The following is a 16,764-nucleotide window of genomic DNA, read 5'->3' as shown; positions in this document are numbered from 1 at the left end:
CAGAGTGCTGTGCCAGTGCCACAGACTAATTTGTAGCCCTTTCAGGTTCTGGGCAATTCGAGAAAGCAATGTAAAGAGCTCAAGCAAAAATGTTTTTCAACACTCCATGGCAATAATATTAATCCTTCAATTAAATGGTTAATGTTTTTAAACTTTGACCATTGAAAACCTACATGGAGATAATTATAGATAATAATAAAACAACAAATATTTTGGGTCACAAGTGTTCTTTAAATCCACCCCAGCTATCTCTTCATTGTCTAGGCTGGCCTATTTAAGTATTTAAACTACACTCTTAGAAAAGAGGGTGCCAACGGTTTCTTCGGCTGTCCTCATAGGAGAACCCTTTGGGTTCCATGTAGAGCACAGCCCATATTTTTTAAATATATTTTGTAATATATTTTTATGTGCACGGCCCATATGTTATAGCTGTCTAGTGCCCGCCTGCATATTCGATGACGAGGTAGGCAACCATTGGTTGATGCATCCAATTTAGCCACCGAGAAAAATTATAACGCCGATAATAATTGTCATCATTCATTCATCTCTTAGTGCCATTGAGAATACACTGAGCGCATCCGTTACTGTCATGCTTGCACCATTACTACAGAGAAAACTAGCCCAAACCGTTCAAAATCTATGATACATATTACCGATGCAAAGTTTTTTTTTCTTCTCATCTCACATAGGCAGGACAGCATTTTACATTCACGAACCATGTCACACAGGCCGTTCTAAAACTACTCACAAGCCGCTAACCTTAAATAACCTAGTTCAGTCGTGTTACAGCATTAGCTAGCTATCTAACAACCTGAAAGTTATCATATTTGTGGGAACTTTACCAGTAATAGGCCAACATTTGGTGTCACCGAAATAAATGAAAAGTGAGAGCTTATTCAGGTGATGTGCTTTTAAAGTTGCTAGGATCCATATCTCCATTTTTTTTTTATCACTTTTTCTCGTTCTACTAAACCTGCATAAATGTTTTTGTGCTCCTAAATTGATCAAGTTAAGAGAACATGATGTACAAAAAAATGACATTAACTGGCCTGGGGGGTTTAGATACCAGAAGTCTAAAGGAGGCGTAACAACCTTATAAAACCATCGACTGTTATTTGTAAGAGAGGTTGTCACTTTAGCCGAATAGAGAAAGAGCTGGAACTGACAGGCACTATCTAGTGACCGCTTAAACGCGCGTTTTGGGTGGTTCTGGTAAACTCTGATAACAAAACAGTTTTATATACAGCTTAGGTCTTGGAACGAAAGAAAGCAAGACAATTAGGGAAACAATTATTTCACGCTGAATGGTTGGTGGGCTTTTTGCCTTCGCATTGTGCACGTGTCTTTGCTGCAACAGTAGGCCTAATGTTGTCTTTGGCTAGTACCTACCCGTACTGTAAATCCTGGTGTGGTGCTGCTGTGCATTGGTTGTTTCACACTTCAAACTTCCCAACCACTCTTCCTTGTTTCTCTAAATTCCACAGACCATTTCGTGGACTATCAGCGGAACATTTTTGTGAGCTCCAGAAACCCAACATGACTGAAAATGGACTTGGGCACCGGGAGAGGGTGCTTAACGTGGACACCATGAACCCGAATGTAAAGCGGATTGAGTATGCTGTCCGTGGTCCAGTTGTGCAACGTGCAGTGCAGATCGAAAAAGAGCTTAAAGAGGTACATTTTCATGTCTACTATTGGATAGAGGTTTGCAATAATCGGTCCTGCTGCTTTCACAAACAAAGCTTTTGAGCAAGGGGCTGACTTTTTCCTTGAGAGAATACAGCCCAGGTGACATGGAGCAAATTACCATATGTCTTCAGGCAATGGGAAGTTGCCCATTAAACTAATGTAGCAGGTGTAAAAACATACCAATTAGCCATAAGAAGGTGATGAAAAGTGGAATCCCTCCCACTAATTTAGCAAAGTGCCTCACTTCATACTGGTCTCAGAGCATTTTGTGTACTTACACTGAGACACTCACTTAGTGTAACGTTTTGTATGGTATGTATTCATTTGTGGATGTTCATTCATTTCGTATGATATTGTACAAATTGCAATTAGTAACATATGTTAAAATTGCAACTCATGAACTTATGAATTTGCAAATGTACTATATAAGGAAAGGGGGATACCTAGTCAGTTGTACAACTGAATGCCTTCAACTGAAATGTGTCTTCCGCATTTAACCCAACCCATCTGAATCAGAGGTGCGGGTGTAACGGATGTGAAACGGCTAGCTAGTAAGCGGTGGTGCGCGCTAAATAGTGTTTCAATCGGTGACATCACTTGCTCTGAGACCTTGAAGTAGTGGTTCCCCTTGCTCTGCAAGGGCCGCGGCTTTTGTGGAGCGATGGGTAACGATGCTTCGTGGGTGACTGTTGATGATGTGTGCAGAGGGTCCCTGGTTCGAGCCCGGGTATGGGGACGGACTAAAGTTATACTGTTTCATGGGGGGCTGACTTAATTGACATCAACGTCTTCAGCGCCCGGGGAACAGTGGGTTCACTGCTTTGCTCAAGGGCAGAATGACAGACTTTTACCTTATCAGCTTGGGGATTCGATCCAGCAACCTTTCGGTTACTGGCCCAACGCTCTAACCACTAGGTTGGTAGCTAGGTTACAGTGGCTAGGTGGCTAACGGAAACTAACGTTAGTTAGCTAGCCAGAATTAACATATCAAACGTTTTGCAAATTCGTAACATACTGACTGTTTTGTAATAGGTGTGTGTGTCACGAATGGAATGTCTCAGATTTACGTGAAGAATAATACAATATGCTTTGAGCCCAGGTTGAACTAAGATGTTTATCTATTTGACTGGCTAAAATATTCAGTGTTGAGGCCAGGGAGCTATTAGGCTACTTGTCAATTAGGCTTTTCTAATTTTTTACTTTACCTGGCCAGTATTTAATAGAGGACAATTCTAGCCCATTTTGAGCGCTTGAGACTGTTTTAGAACCAGAGAATGCAGCAGTGGTTTTATCTACTGCACACCTGTGTCAATTGCGTGTCGGCCATTTGCGGTTATAGCCTACACCAGTCCCGGTGGAAAGTTATTTTTGGACATGACAACAATACCTGCTAATGGTTAACTCATGTTCCAAGATGTTCCAAGGCTAACCCAGCTAATTAGCTACTAGCTATTTGGTCATTGTTAGCCACTGCTAGTGGTCTTTACCATTTAGCTTGGACTTCAGCCACTTTAGCCCGGACTTCAGCCACTTTAGCCCGGATAATACCTGCCAGTCTGCAGAGTGCGATATCAAATTTATTTATATAGCCCTTCGTACATCAGCTGATATCACAAAGTGCTGTACAGAAACCCAGCCTAAAACCCCAAACAGCAAGCAATGCAGGTGTAGAAGCACGGTGGCTAGGAAAAACTCCCTAGAAAGGACAAAGCCTGGTTCCTCTCTAGGTTTCTTCCTAGGTTATGTGGGGTGGCCAGTCCTCTTCTGGCTGTGCCGGGTGGAGATTATAACAGAACATGGCCAAGATGTTCAAATGTTCATAAATAACCAGCATGGTCAGATAATAATCACAGGCAGAACAGTTGAAACTGGAGCAGCAGCATGGCCAGGTGGACTGGAGACATCAAGGAGTCATGTCAGGTAGTCCTGAGGCATGGTCCTAGGGCTCAGGTCCTCCAAGAGAGAGAGAGAGAGAAAGAAAGAGAGAATTAGAGAGAGCATACTTAAATTCACACAGGACACCGGATAGGACAGGAGAAGTACTCCAGATATAACAAACTGACCCTAGCCCCCCCCCGACACATAAACTACTGCAGCATAAATACTGGAGACTGAGACAGGAGGGGTCAGGAGACACTGGCCCCATCCAATGACACCCCCGGACAGGGCCAAACAGGAAGGATATAACCCCACCCACTTTGCCAAAGCACAGCCCCCACACCACTAGAGGGATATCTTCAACCACCAACTTGCCATCCTGAGACAAGGCCGAGTATAGCCCACAAAGATCTCCGCCGCGGCACAACCCAAGGGGAGGCGCCAACTCAGACAGGAAGATCACATCAGTGACTCAACCCACTCAAGTGACGCACCCCTCCTAGGGACAGCATGAGAGAGCCCCAGTAAGCCAGTGACTCAGCCCCTGTAATAGGGTTAGAGGCAGAGAATCCCAGTGGAAAGAGGGGAACCGGCCAGGCAGCGATAGCAAGGGCGGTTCGTTGCTCCAGAGCCTTTCCGTTCACCTTCCCACTCCTGGGTCAGACTACACTCAATCATATGATCCACTGAAGAGATGAGTCTTCAGTAAAGACTTAAAGGTTGAGACCGAGTTTGCGTCTCTGACATGGGTAGGCAGACCGTTCCATAAAAATGGAGCTCTATAGGAGAAAGCACTGCCTCCAGCGGTTTGCTTAGAAATTCTAGGGACAATTAGGAGGCCTGCGTCTTGTGACCGTAGCGTACGTGTAGGTATGTACGGCAGGACCAAATCAGAGAGATTGGTAGGAGCAAGCCCATGTAATGCTTTGTAGGTTAGCAGTAAAACCTTGAAATCAGCCCTTGCTTTGACAGGAAGCCAGTGTAGGGAGGCTAGCACTGGAGTAATATGATCAAATTTTTGGGTTCTAGTCAGGATTCTAGCAGCTGTATTTAGCACTAACTGAAGTTTATTTTAGTGCTTTATCCGGGTAGCCGGAAAGTAGAGCATTGCAGTGGTCTAACCTAGAAGTGACAAAAGCATGGATTAATTTTTCTACATCATTTTTGGACAGAAAGTTTCTGATTTTTGCAATGTTAAGTAGATGGAAAAAAGCTGTCCTTGAAATGGTCTTGATATGTTCTTCAAAAGAGAGATCAGGGTCCAGAGTAACGCCGAGGTCCTTCACAGTTTTATTTGAGACGACTGTACAACCATTAATATTAATTGTCAGATTCAACAGAATATCTCTTTGTTTCTTGGGACCTAGAACAAGCATCTCTGTTTTGTCCGAATTTAAAAGTAGAAAGTTTGCAGCCATCCACTTCCTTATGTCTGAAACACATGCTTCTAGCAAGGGCAATTTTGGGGCTTCACCATGTTTCATTGAAATGTACAGCTGTGTGTCATCCGCATAGCAGTGAAAGTTAACATTATGTTTTTGAATGACATCCCCAAGAGGTAAAATATATATATAGTGAAAACAATAGTGGTCCTAAAACGGAACCTTGAGGAACACTGAAATTTACAGTTGATTTGTCAGAGGACAAACCATTCACAGAGACAAACTGATATCTTTCCGACAGATAAGATCTAAACCAGGCCAGAACTTGTCCGTGTAGACCAATTTGGGTTTCCAATCTCTCCAAAAGAATGTGGTGATCGATGGTATCAAAAGCAGCACTAAGGTCTAGGAGCAAGAGGACAGATGCAGAGCCTCGGTCCGATGCCATTAAAATGTCATTTACCACCTTCACAAGTGCAGTCTCAGTGCTATGATGGGGTCTAAAACCAGACTGAAGCATTTCTTATACATTGTTTGTCTTCAGGAAGGCAGTGAGTTGCTGCGCAACAGCCATTTCTAAAATTTTTGAGAGGAATGGAAGATTCGATATAGGCCGATAGTTTTTTATATTTTCTGGGTCAAGGTTTGGCTTTATTACTGCCACTTTTAGTGAGTTTGGTACACATCCGGTGGATAGAGAGCCGTTTATTATGTTCAACATAGGAGGGCCAAGCACAGGAAGCAGCTCTTTCAGTAGTTTAGTTAGAATAGGGTCCTGTATGCAGCTTGACGGTTTAGAGGCCATGATTATTTTCATCATTGTGTCAAGAGATATAGTACTAAAACACTTGAGCGTCTCTCTTGATCCTAGGTCCTGGCAGAGTTGTGCAGACTCAGGACAACTGAGCTTTGAAGGAATACGCAGATTTAAAGAGGAGTCTGTAATTTGCTTTCTAATAATCATCATCTTTTCCTCAAAGAAGTTCATGAATTTATCACTGCTAAAGTGAAAGCCATCCTCTCTTGGGGAATGCTGCTTTTTAGTTAGCTTTGCGACAGTATCAAAAAGGAATTTCGGATTGTTCTTATTTTCCTCAATTAAGTTAGAAAAATAGGATGATCGAGCAGCAGTAAGGGCTCTTCGGTACTGCACGGTACTGTCTTTCCAAGCTAGTCGGAATTCAATTGACATGCTGACTGCAGGAATGCCCACCTGAGCTGTTGCCAGATAATTGAATGTTAATTTCTCTACCATAAGCCACCTCAAACAGTTTTAGAGAAATTGGCAGTTTGTTTAACCTGTTGATCCTACTTGAGACGCAGACGTCTCAAGTAGGCACCTGGAAATGCAAATGCGCTACGCTAAATGCTAAATGTACTCGTTAAAACTCAAACGTTCATTAAAACACACATACAGGGTATTGAATTAAAGCTACACTCGTTGTGAATCTAGCCAACAAGTCAGATTTTTAAAATGCTTTTCGGCGAAAGCATGAGAAGCTATTATCTGATAGCATGCAACACCCCAATATACCTGAAGGGGACGTAAACAAAAGAATTAGCGTAGCCGGCGCTACACAAAAACGCAGAAGTAAAATATAAAACATTCATTACCTTTGATGATATTCTTTGTTGGCACTCCTATATGTTCCATAAACATCACAATTGGGTCTTTTTCCCGATTTAAATCCGTCCATGTATGCCCAAAATATCCATTTGTATAGCCTGTCTGCTTCAGGAAAAAAGCTCTCTTCCAACACGCAACGTAATTTTTAAAAATTATATAAGTTGCCTATATTCTTTGACAAAACACTTCAACCTACTTTTGTAACCCAACTTTAGGTATTTGTAAACGTTAATAAGCGATCAAATTGATCACTGGGCGATCTGTATTCAATAGCAGCTACTCAAGAAAACAATGTCCATTTTTCTCTCTTCCAAAATCGATTGCTGTAGGCTGGATGGAATGACGGATCTATTTGTCATGGCACATAGGATTTTTGTCAATGAAAATGACGTTTTTGGCTACATCGTGTGGAATTGCATCCTTGGCCCTATTAATTTTGGTGCCCCTTAAATAATACATGCAAGTGGCGCATTGATATATTTTTCAGTTTTCAGTGACCAGTTTTTCTTGCGCTTTTCGATGAAACACACGCTCTGTTATAGTCACAGCCGTGATTTAACCAGTTTTAGAAACTTCAGAGTGTTTTCTATCCACACATACTAATCATATGCATATACTATATTCCTGGCATGAGTAGCAGGACGCTGAAATGTTGCGCGATTTTTAACAGAATGTTCGAAAAAGGAGAGGGTAGACTTAAGGACCTCCAGGACCTCCATATCCGGCTTCTTCACCTGCAGGATCGGCTGAGACCAGCCACCTGGGCAGCTGATGAAACTGAAGGGTATTTCTCTGTAATAAAGCCCATTTGTGGGGAGAAACAAATTCTGATTGGCTGGGCCTGTCTCCCCAGTGGGTAGGCCCGGATCCCAAGTCGGTGGTTCTATGCCCTCCCAGGCCTACCCATGGCTGCGCCAGTGCCAAGTCCTGTGAAATCCATAGATAAGGGCCAAATTTCAATTGACTGAGTTCCTTATTATGAACTAACTCAGTAAAATTGTTGCATGTTGTGCTTTTTAAAATATTTTCAGTTTGTCACTCCTAATTCTATGAGCAAAGTTCACTGGGCTTTGTGCAACGTCTTAACAGCTGAATAGTGTCGAGCAGGTTCCCCTTGTGACATCACCCCAGCGCTTCTTTCTAAGGAGTGTCATAGGGTGCTCAGGTTAGCCAGAAAGTACAGTAGGTCTGAAGTTGAACACAACTGCACCTGTTTTCTCTCCCTCCAGCCATAACGTATGTGTAATGAGCTTGATAAGCTACAGTTGGCTCATGCCATTGGTTAGTCAGCTGAGATACTTTGTCAGGGCACTGGCCAGTGACAATTGTTGATAACTCAGCACAACAGATGGGACAAAGATCAGTATGGTTTGAAGTGGAATGGCACAATTAGACTTTCAATTGAAGGCAAGTATGTATTATGTCATGTTTTGTGTGGACTCAATACTTCAGACTGGTCAGTCATTTACACCTAGGCTGCATCCAAAGTAGGCTGGTCTTTGGATGCAGCCTAGGTGTAAATGACTGACCAGTCTGAAGTATTGGCACCCTGAAGGCTCTTTTCATGATGGTGACTCAAACTGACTCAAACGAGTCTGGGCATCAGTCTTTAAAAAAAAATAAAAAATGAGGGAACGTTCCACTTCTGAGTGGAATGTGATGGCTTAACAGACGGCAATCAGGCTAGATTTAAACAGGCTCCTGTGTGAATAATAAGTGCTATTTGATTACCCTTATACAACACTTACCATGTGTCCCAAATCACATTGGCTAGCGTAAATGACACTGGCTGAAGCAGCGACCACAAATGTAATTTATTCTGATTTAATTATGGGAATAACAAGAGTGTTAGGACTCTACGCCGGCAGTCAAACTAAGGGCCGTATCCACAAAGCTTTTGAAAGTGATTTCATGTGAGGCCCATTTCACATGATAGGCCTGTGCCTAAATACTTATAACTAGGCTAATAAATAAGCACGTCTTTCTATCGATTATTATTTCAAGTTATCCCTTTTGGAGGATAAATTCGTCATGCCTTGAAGTTGGGCAATTGAAGGCATCAAAGGCTTAAAGGCTTATGTTAACTTAGAACCCAATGTAATGAGACTTTTCAAATGTTGTATGCAACATTATCGGCAAGTGACTTGATGCCCACAGTGCCGAAACAATTTATTTGTGAAACCGGAGTGACGAGTGTGTTGACATAACGGTAATTGTCCATTGCGCTTTTAATAACATCAGAATTTATTAAAAATGCATGCCTACATATTGGCCAATAATTAAGAGTAGGCAAAGTGATTTTATGTCAGGCAAATTATATCTCACGTTTTACCATTCACTCCCACTGGGCACACACCGGTTGAATTAAGGTTTCCACGTCATTTCAATAAAATGACTTGACGTCGTGACTCGGTTGTCTGAAGCGTGCTATAGTGTTCACCGGCTTTGTCCATGCCTTATCGTGATTAGTTGTTACCCGTAATTTGCAACCATGCAATGAGCGTCATTATATTTCCTTTGCGATACCTGTTGTGTTTTACTAGCTGAGAAACATTTGAGTTGGTTTTACTCCTGGCTCATTTTTTTTTTCTGGGCAGTGTCTCTTTTTAACAGGATTCCTAGGATCTTTTCTGACATGCTTTGTGGATACAGGTCCAGACCTGTATGGTTTCTGACATGCTTTGTGGATACAGGTCCAGACCTGTATGGTTTCTGACATGCTTTGTGGATACAGGTCCAGACCTGTATGGTTTCTGACATGCTTTGTGGATACAGGTCCAGACCTGTATGGTTTCTGACATGCTTTGTGGATACAGGTCCAGACCTGTATGGTTTCTGACATGCTTTGTGGATACAGGTCCAGACCTGTATGGTTTCTGACATGCTTTGTGGATACAGGTCCAGACCTGTATGGTTTCTGACATGCTTTGTGGATACAGGTCCAGACCTGTATGGTTTCTGACATGCTTTGTGGATACAGGTCCAGACCTGTATGGTTTCTGACATGCTTTGTGGATACAGGTCCAGACCTGTATGGTTTCTGACATGCTTTGTGGATACAGGTCCAGACCTGTATGGTTTCTGACATGCTTTGTGGATACAGGTCCAGACCTGTATGGTTTCTGACATGCTTTGTGGATACAGGTCCAGACCTGTATGGTTTCTGACATGCTTTGTGGATACAGGTCCAGACCTGTATGGTTTCTGACATGCTTTGTGGATACAGGTCCAGACCTGTATGGTTTCTGACATGCTTTGTGGATACAGGTCCAGACCTGTATGGTTTCTGACATGCTTTGTGGATACAGGTCCAGACCTGTATGGTAATTACACTGAACAAAAATGTGTTGGTCCCAGGTTTCATGAGGTGAAATGTTCCATATACACAAAAAGCATACATTTAGTTTACATCCCTGTTAGTGAGCATTTCTCCTTTGCCAAGATAATCCATCCACCTGACAGGCGTGGCATATCAAGAAGCTGATTAAACAGCATGATCATTACACAGGTGTACCTTGTGCTCGGGACAAAAGGCCACTTTAAAATGTGTGGTTTCGTCACAACACAATGCCACAGATGTCTCAAGTTTTGAGGGAGCATGTAATTGACATGGTGACTGCAGGAATGTCCACCAGAGCTATTGACAGATATTTTAACGGTCATTTCCTTACTCTGTCATTTTAGAGAATTTGTCAGAACGTCCAACCGGCCTCACAACCACAGACCACATGTAACCACGTCACCCATGGCTGCTCCCCTGCCCAGTCATTTGAAATCCGTAGATTAGGGCCTAATGAATTTATTTTAAATCAACTGATGTCCTTATGAACTGTAACTCAGTAAAATCATTACATTTTATTTTTGTTCATTTATAGAATGAGGTGAATCAGTTGGTTAAAATAATGGAGATGACTCAAGTAAAACGATTCCATGCTGACTGTCAGCCAGGCCTAGTCTAAACGGAACCAGTAGTGGTCTCTCTTGCCTTCTTTGATTGGCAGAAGTCCTGAGATGCCCCCTGATATTGACCAATAGGAGGACATCGGGGAGGTCTCCTGTAGTTTTAGGTTTCAGTTAGGGGGACAAACAGAGTGGCTGTTTAGCTACAGCAAGTAGAGTAGTGTCATCTATAGTCCATAGCTTTAGATCACTGAACACAAGATGCAGCACTCAGACATACAGTAAATGCAGCATAGACATCACATAGGCTGTCTTTAATGTTCTGTAGTGTGTAGCCTAAACACCTCAGGGACTACAAAAGTTAAATGAAAGTTAAACCCCACTAATCGAGTTGCTGCACAGTAGAAACATGGGTGCCTTATTCAGGGGCTTATCACATTATGCTGTTCAATGACTACTAGGCCTACCACATCTACACAAAGGAACATGTCAATGTCATGTTACACACTGGTTCCACAATCTGGCTCTTGTCCCTGTTTTCTTGGAAAATCAAGCTGTTGCATTGCAAATTTCCATCAGTATCATGAGTTTGAATTAAATTATGGGAACTGGAGGGAAATGGAGTGCCTTTGAGCAGGGGCAGAATGAGAAGGAGAGAAAAGAGCGGGAAAGAAAGGCATTGGCACAGCAACCTTATTGTTGACCCAGATCGTTCCCCTCCTCCCCAGTCCTCCACACAGTGTGAGTATCACAGCTGTCCTGCCCCTCTTTGATAGCCTGTTGGCTTCTGGAATGATACAATGTCCAATGGTTGAAATAAGCAGAGGTTTTAAACCAAGTTTAGAGTTGTCATCTTAGTTGGCACAAGTTTTGCTGTTTGAGGTTGTTGTATTCAGACCCCTTGACCTTTTTCCTCCCAAAATTACGTTACAGCCTTTAATCTATTTTAGAATAATTGTTCCCCCCTGATTGGAGTGCTGCAGAGATGGGAGAACCTTCCAGAAGGACAACCATCTCAGCAGAGGAACTCTGGAGCTCTGCCAGAGTGACCATCGGGTTCTTGGTCACCTCCCAGAACAAGGCCCTTCTCCCCCGATTGCTCAGTATGGCCAGCTCTAGACTTGGTGGCTCCAAACTTCTTCCATTTAAGAATGATTGAGGCCACTGGGTTCTTGGACCTTCAATGTTGCAAAAATGTTTTTGGTATCCTTCCCCAGATCTGTGCCTCTACACAATCCTGTCTCTGAGCTCTACGGACAATTCCTTTGACCTCTTGGTTTTTGCACTGTCAACTGTGGGACCTTTATCGAGGCAGGTGTCGTGTCTTTGGCTATGCCGGATTAAGTGATATGACATGCTATTCTATAAAAGGATTTCTCCGTAATTAATATTACCTGATTGAGCTAATCATGTAAATGTAATTAACTAGAGTCGGGCACCACAAAATAATATTTATAGAGCTGTTATCTTCCGAAATAAACTCTTAAAGACCTAGTAATATTTTACATCAATAGCAGTCAATATTAATCGTCATCTTAATTCCGTCTCATCTGAAAGTTGTAAAATCTTGGTTATCTGCACGAACCCTGGCTAACAAGTTGAACCAGCAATACAAAATTGGGTTTAATTATTTATTTACTAAATACCTAACTAATTACATTACAGATTGTTACACAAAAGAAAAGGGGCTGGGTTTGAGTGAAAGAGCGGGAAGACTGAGGAACAAAGGGCGACGCTGTGCTATCGTAAATACAGTATCTTATGCATTCTAAATGACCGCCCATTTGGAAAAGGAAAATGCAATAAATATTTACTCTGAGCTACACTTCGGTAGGTTGGTGGTAGATAGCAGGCCGTGCTGCCCAATCGAGTCCTTTGAAGAATGTCTCTGCTGGTAAATTGAATACGTTGTTGTAACGTCGTTGTGTGGTAGACGGGATACTCTGTCTGTTCCTTCCTAACCCTCGTTTGCAGCGGCTGTTGCTAACTCACCGGCTAGGAGGTATCACTTCTGTCGTGAATAAGAGTTCAAAGTTCATACCATTCGCAACCAAAGCTCACGCTGATGTTGGCTTCGTTCTGCAGTTATTATCTGAACCATTCTGACATCGGACCGTCGTCCTCGGAACAGGAGGTTATATTGTCATCAAGGGCTTATATAGGAAGGGAGAGGAGGGTGTGTTTGAAAAGTTTTATAGCCCGTGTCCCTTCACAGGGGCGGGCCACTGGCGGGCCGCAGAGCCCTATCTTATAAAAACCCAAATCTCACATTTTAGAAGCTAAAATCACATTTCATCCCATCACAAATAATTTCATATTCAAACATTTAAATTGAACAACAATTCCATGTGAATCCGATAACTCTGTGTAGACTTTTCACTGTAGAGTTTGTCATCTTATCATTGATGAGAATGTCTCAGATGACAACCGAACTGACATCATATTCATTAAGTACCACCTCATATGTTCAATTGTTCGGTTTACCAGAATATAGTTCATTTCCCCCCACCTTCTGATGTTCCCATAATCTCGATGTTAACCAAGGGTTTTGCAAATGTAACATCAGTAGGGTAGAGAGAGGAAAAAGGGGGAAAGCGGTATTTATGACTGTCATAAACCTTCCCCCAGGCCAACGTCATGACACAGGTGTCTGCCTTTCCAAATCAAGTCCAATCAATTTAATTTACCGCAGGTGGACTCTAATCAAGTTGTAGAAACATCTCAAGGATCATCAATGGAAACAGGATGCACCTGAGATTGAGATCAATTTCGAGTCTCATAGCAAAGGGTCTGAATACTTATGCAAATAATGTATTTCAGTTTTTTTATTTTTAATACTTTTGCAAAAAATTCTAAACCTGTTTTCCCTTTGTCATTGTGGGTAGATTGTTTTGTTTTTTTGCATCAATTTAATACATTTTAGAGTATGTCTGTAATGTGGAAAAAGTCAAGGGGTCTGAATACTTTCTGAATGCACTGTGGATAACCATGTCTGTGTAATAACTGTAACTCTGTTTAATTTGCAGGGAGTTAAGAAGTCCTTCACTGAGGTCATTAAAGCCAACATAGGTGATGCACATGCCATGGGCCAGAAACCAATCACATTTTTCAGACAGGTCTGTTAATTGTTGTTCTAAAACTGTGGTACATTTTTATATCCAAGTGTCCCATTATTACAGATGACTATTTACAAAATATGACTTGATCTGCTTTGTTCCTGTCAGGTTATAGCGCTGTGCGTGTACCCGGATCTCCTAGAAGACAAGTTTCCAGAGGACGCTAAAAACCGAGCACGGCGCATCCTTCAGGCCTGTGGAGGGGGTAGTTTAGGTGAAACACCACTAGTTCTACTGTAGGCAGGCAGTGTGTACATGCTGAATGACAAACATTGGATAAATATCCACTGAACTTGTATTTTTACTCCAGGTGCATACAGTGCTAGTTCAGGCATTGAGGTCATACGACAAGATGTTGCTAAATACATTGAGAAGCGGGACAGTGGAATTCCCAGTAACCCTGACGACATCTACCTCTCTACTGGGGCCAGTGATGCTATAGTGGTAAGAATGACGATGACAACCTCCTTTATTTTAATTTCTGGTCAATGGCAATTCGATCTCCCTCACATCTCCTCCCTCTGTCCTGTAGACCATGCTGAAGTTGTTGACCGCAGGCGAAGGGAAGACCCGTACAGGGGTGATGATCCCCATCCCTCAGTACCCCCTCTACTCTGCTGCTCTGGCTGAGCTGGCGGCTGTCCAGATCAGCTACTACCTGGACGAGGACAAGTGCTGGAGCCTGGACGTTGGTGAGCTGAGGAGGGCTGTGAAGGCAGCCAGGGAGCACTGTAACCCCCGCGCCCTCTGCATTATCAACCCTGGCAACCCCACAGGTATGTGGAAAAGTTTCCGTTCCAAAACATTAGTGATCTGTGAGTCCTTTTTAATTTATACCCAATCTCTGTTCTGATTAGTGTACTCCCTTCACTGTGATAGGTCAAGTCCAGAACAGGCAGTGCATTGAAGATGTGATCCGATTCGCTGCTGAGGAGCACCTTTTCCTGATGGCTGATGAGGTAATTTAATAATAATACAATCTCTTGTTTCTGGTTTGACCTTTCTCCCCCTTCTCTAAGGCGTTTCTTCTAGACTAGTTACTCAATATGTATGACTCCCTCCCTCTGTTCCTGATAGGTTTACCAGGATAATGTGTACATGGAGGGTTGCCAGTTCCACTCCTTTAAGAAGGTTCTATTTGAGATGGGACCAGAGTACTCCAGTGTTGTGGAGCTGGCCTCCTTCCATTCCACCTCCAAATGCTACATGGGAGAGTAAGTATTTAGCTACACACCCACACATTCTCAGATGGTGACTGACTGCACTACTTGGCTCTTTATAAAATAAAAAAAAACTTACCGTTGATATGTTGGCTGTGAATGAAGAGTTCTCCAATATTCTGCAAGGGATAAGTTAATGTATCATGTTGATGTTTGTCACTGACTGTCCTGCAGGTGTGGTTTCAGGGGAGGATACATGGAGGTGATTAACATGGACCCTGAGGTGAAGTTGCACCTGACTAAGCTGGTGTCTGTGCGGCTGTGCCCCTCCATCCCTGGGCAGGCCCTACTGGACCTGGTAGTCAACCCCCCCCAGCCTGACGAACCTTCCTACGCCACCTTCATCAAGGTCAGCATACACATGATGTGGCTGTTCAGTTAGGATAAATGTTCCATTAAGCTTATTACAGTGTGACAAGTGCTGTTCAGTTTATTTTATTTTGTATGTACTTTGTGTCACAACTTGTTGGTATTAACCTGACCTGTTTACAGGAGCGTACTGCCAACCTGCATATCCTGTCTGAGAAGGCCAAGATGACAGAGCAAGTCCTCAACACGGTCCCAGGGATCCACTGTAACCCTGTCCAGGGAGCCATGTACACCTTCCCCCGCCTCACACTGCCAGAAAAAGCCATCAACGCGGCCAAGGTCTCTCTTCCTCGCTCTCTAACCCCCCCCTCTTTACTTGTATTTAAATGATCTGCCTGTTTCTGATGCTCTTCTCAGTTGTTTTGATTCTTCCAATGTTGTTCAACCCATATGCTCCCTGCACCCTCTGTCTGTGTAGGAACAGGAACAGGCTCCAGACATGTTCTACTGTATGAAACTGCTGGAGGAGATGGGCATCTGTCTGGTCCCAGGGAGTGGCTTTGGACAGAGGGATGGAACCTACCACTTCAGGTTAGACCTGTTCACTGCTACTGTACAGTGTCAATGCCAGTGTTTAGTGATGGTTAAGGTACGATGATAACACCGAAAAATTCATTCTTTCTGTAGGATGACCATCTTGCCTGCAACTGAAAAGCTGAAGATCGTTTTAGAAAAGATCAGGGAGTTTCATAAGCGGTTCACAGAGGAGTTCTCATAACCCTAAAATCCTCCCCCAGATTGCAGTCTGTTTCAGAAAACCACCCATCCTCTTCAGAAAATGGATTGAATAGCCAACAAAGGGTGCCAGTGAGTTACCAAGTGTCGTTGTGTGGCTGGAACTGGAACAGTCACCACAACACACCTTGTGTTGGAATATCTCCCCTCAATGCTCGAGTTGACATTGCAAGGGTAGCACTGTTAAAAAAACAGAACTATTTAACATGGTGCCTGCTATTCTGTTTTAGCTAATTGTTTTTAATTGTGTCAGATAGCATCTGCACAGTGGCTGGTGGCACCTTAATTGGAGAGAACAGGCTCATAGTAATGGCTGGAACAGAATGTATGGAATGGTATCAAACACATGGTTTCCATTATTATGAGCTGTTCTCCCCTCACCAGCCTCCTTTGCAATGTGTGTGTATTTATGTGATGACTGAAAACAGATATCAGCTCATGACTTTTTTTTTTTTTCAGTTAAGAGTTTACTTGTCCTGCCAAGTATTTTACAGGTCATATAGCAGCACTGGTCCAAACTAGTCCAAATATCACTAAATGGGTGGTGGAGGTGTGCTTCTATTGCACGACAGGAGTGCAATGGATATTGTGTTGAAAAGGGTGCTGGGTTGAAAAGAGTACTGTGTCCAATGAACAGTCTGACTGTAGCTACAGTATTATTATTTTTTAGTGACTGTTGATTGTATCTAGAATTGTATAAATAAAATAAATATTTGTCTACTGTATTGGTAGTTGAAAGACAGATTGTCAACCTAGTTTACTTCTACAAAGAGAGACTATTTACTGCATTCTCTGGCTATATTTATGTTAATGTCACTGACTATAGGAGTTGAAAAGACGGCACAAAC

At 42.7% G+C, this 16,764-nt stretch overlaps 1 protein-coding gene across 5 annotated transcripts; it reads left to right on the top strand.

Moving 5' to 3' along the window:
• The first annotated feature begins 691 nt into the window (after positions 1-691).
• Positions 692-16,654, top strand: LOC110489698 (alanine aminotransferase 2-like). Of its 5 annotated transcripts, none has more exons than XM_021562468.2 (12): positions 692-900; positions 1,485-1,674; positions 13,503-13,592; positions 13,701-13,806; positions 13,903-14,036; positions 14,125-14,368; positions 14,472-14,551; positions 14,670-14,806; positions 14,987-15,161; positions 15,305-15,460; positions 15,600-15,712; positions 15,809-16,654. In XM_021562468.2, exons 1-12 carry the CDS (start codon positions 878-880, stop codon positions 15,897-15,899), a joined length of 1,539 nt encoding a protein of 512 aa, XP_021418143.1. In that variant the 5' UTR covers positions 692-877; the 3' UTR covers positions 15,900-16,654. The 5 variants fall into 5 exon arrangements, with proteins under 5 accessions (XP_021418143.1, XP_021418144.1, XP_036799770.1 ...); XM_021562469.2 differs by lacking the exon at positions 692-900 and adding an exon at positions 1,113-1,307; XM_036943875.1 differs by lacking the exon at positions 692-900 and adding an exon at positions 1,144-1,212.
• The last annotated feature ends 110 nt before the right edge of the window (positions 16,655-16,764 follow it).

The sequence above is a fragment of the Oncorhynchus mykiss genome, chromosome 15 (assembly GCF_013265735.2).
Source record: "Oncorhynchus mykiss isolate Arlee chromosome 15, USDA_OmykA_1.1, whole genome shotgun sequence".
Lineage (NCBI taxonomy): Eukaryota > Metazoa > Chordata > Actinopteri > Salmoniformes > Salmonidae > Oncorhynchus > Oncorhynchus mykiss.
This window is presented reverse-complemented; position numbering and strand designations above follow the sequence as displayed.

Bases quoted from the DNA above. Each gene is read 5' to 3' on its own strand.
- LOC110489698 (XM_021562468.2), top strand. From the start codon at position 878: ATGAAAAGTGAGAGCTTATTCAG. The intron at 14,807-14,986 runs GTAAGTATTTAG...ACTGTCCTGCAG, and splicing joins TCCAAATGCTACATGGGAGA to GTGTGGTTTCAGGGGAGGAT. The intron at 15,713-15,808 runs GTTAGACCTGTT...TTCTTTCTGTAG, and splicing joins GATGGAACCTACCACTTCAG to GATGACCATCTTGCCTGCAA.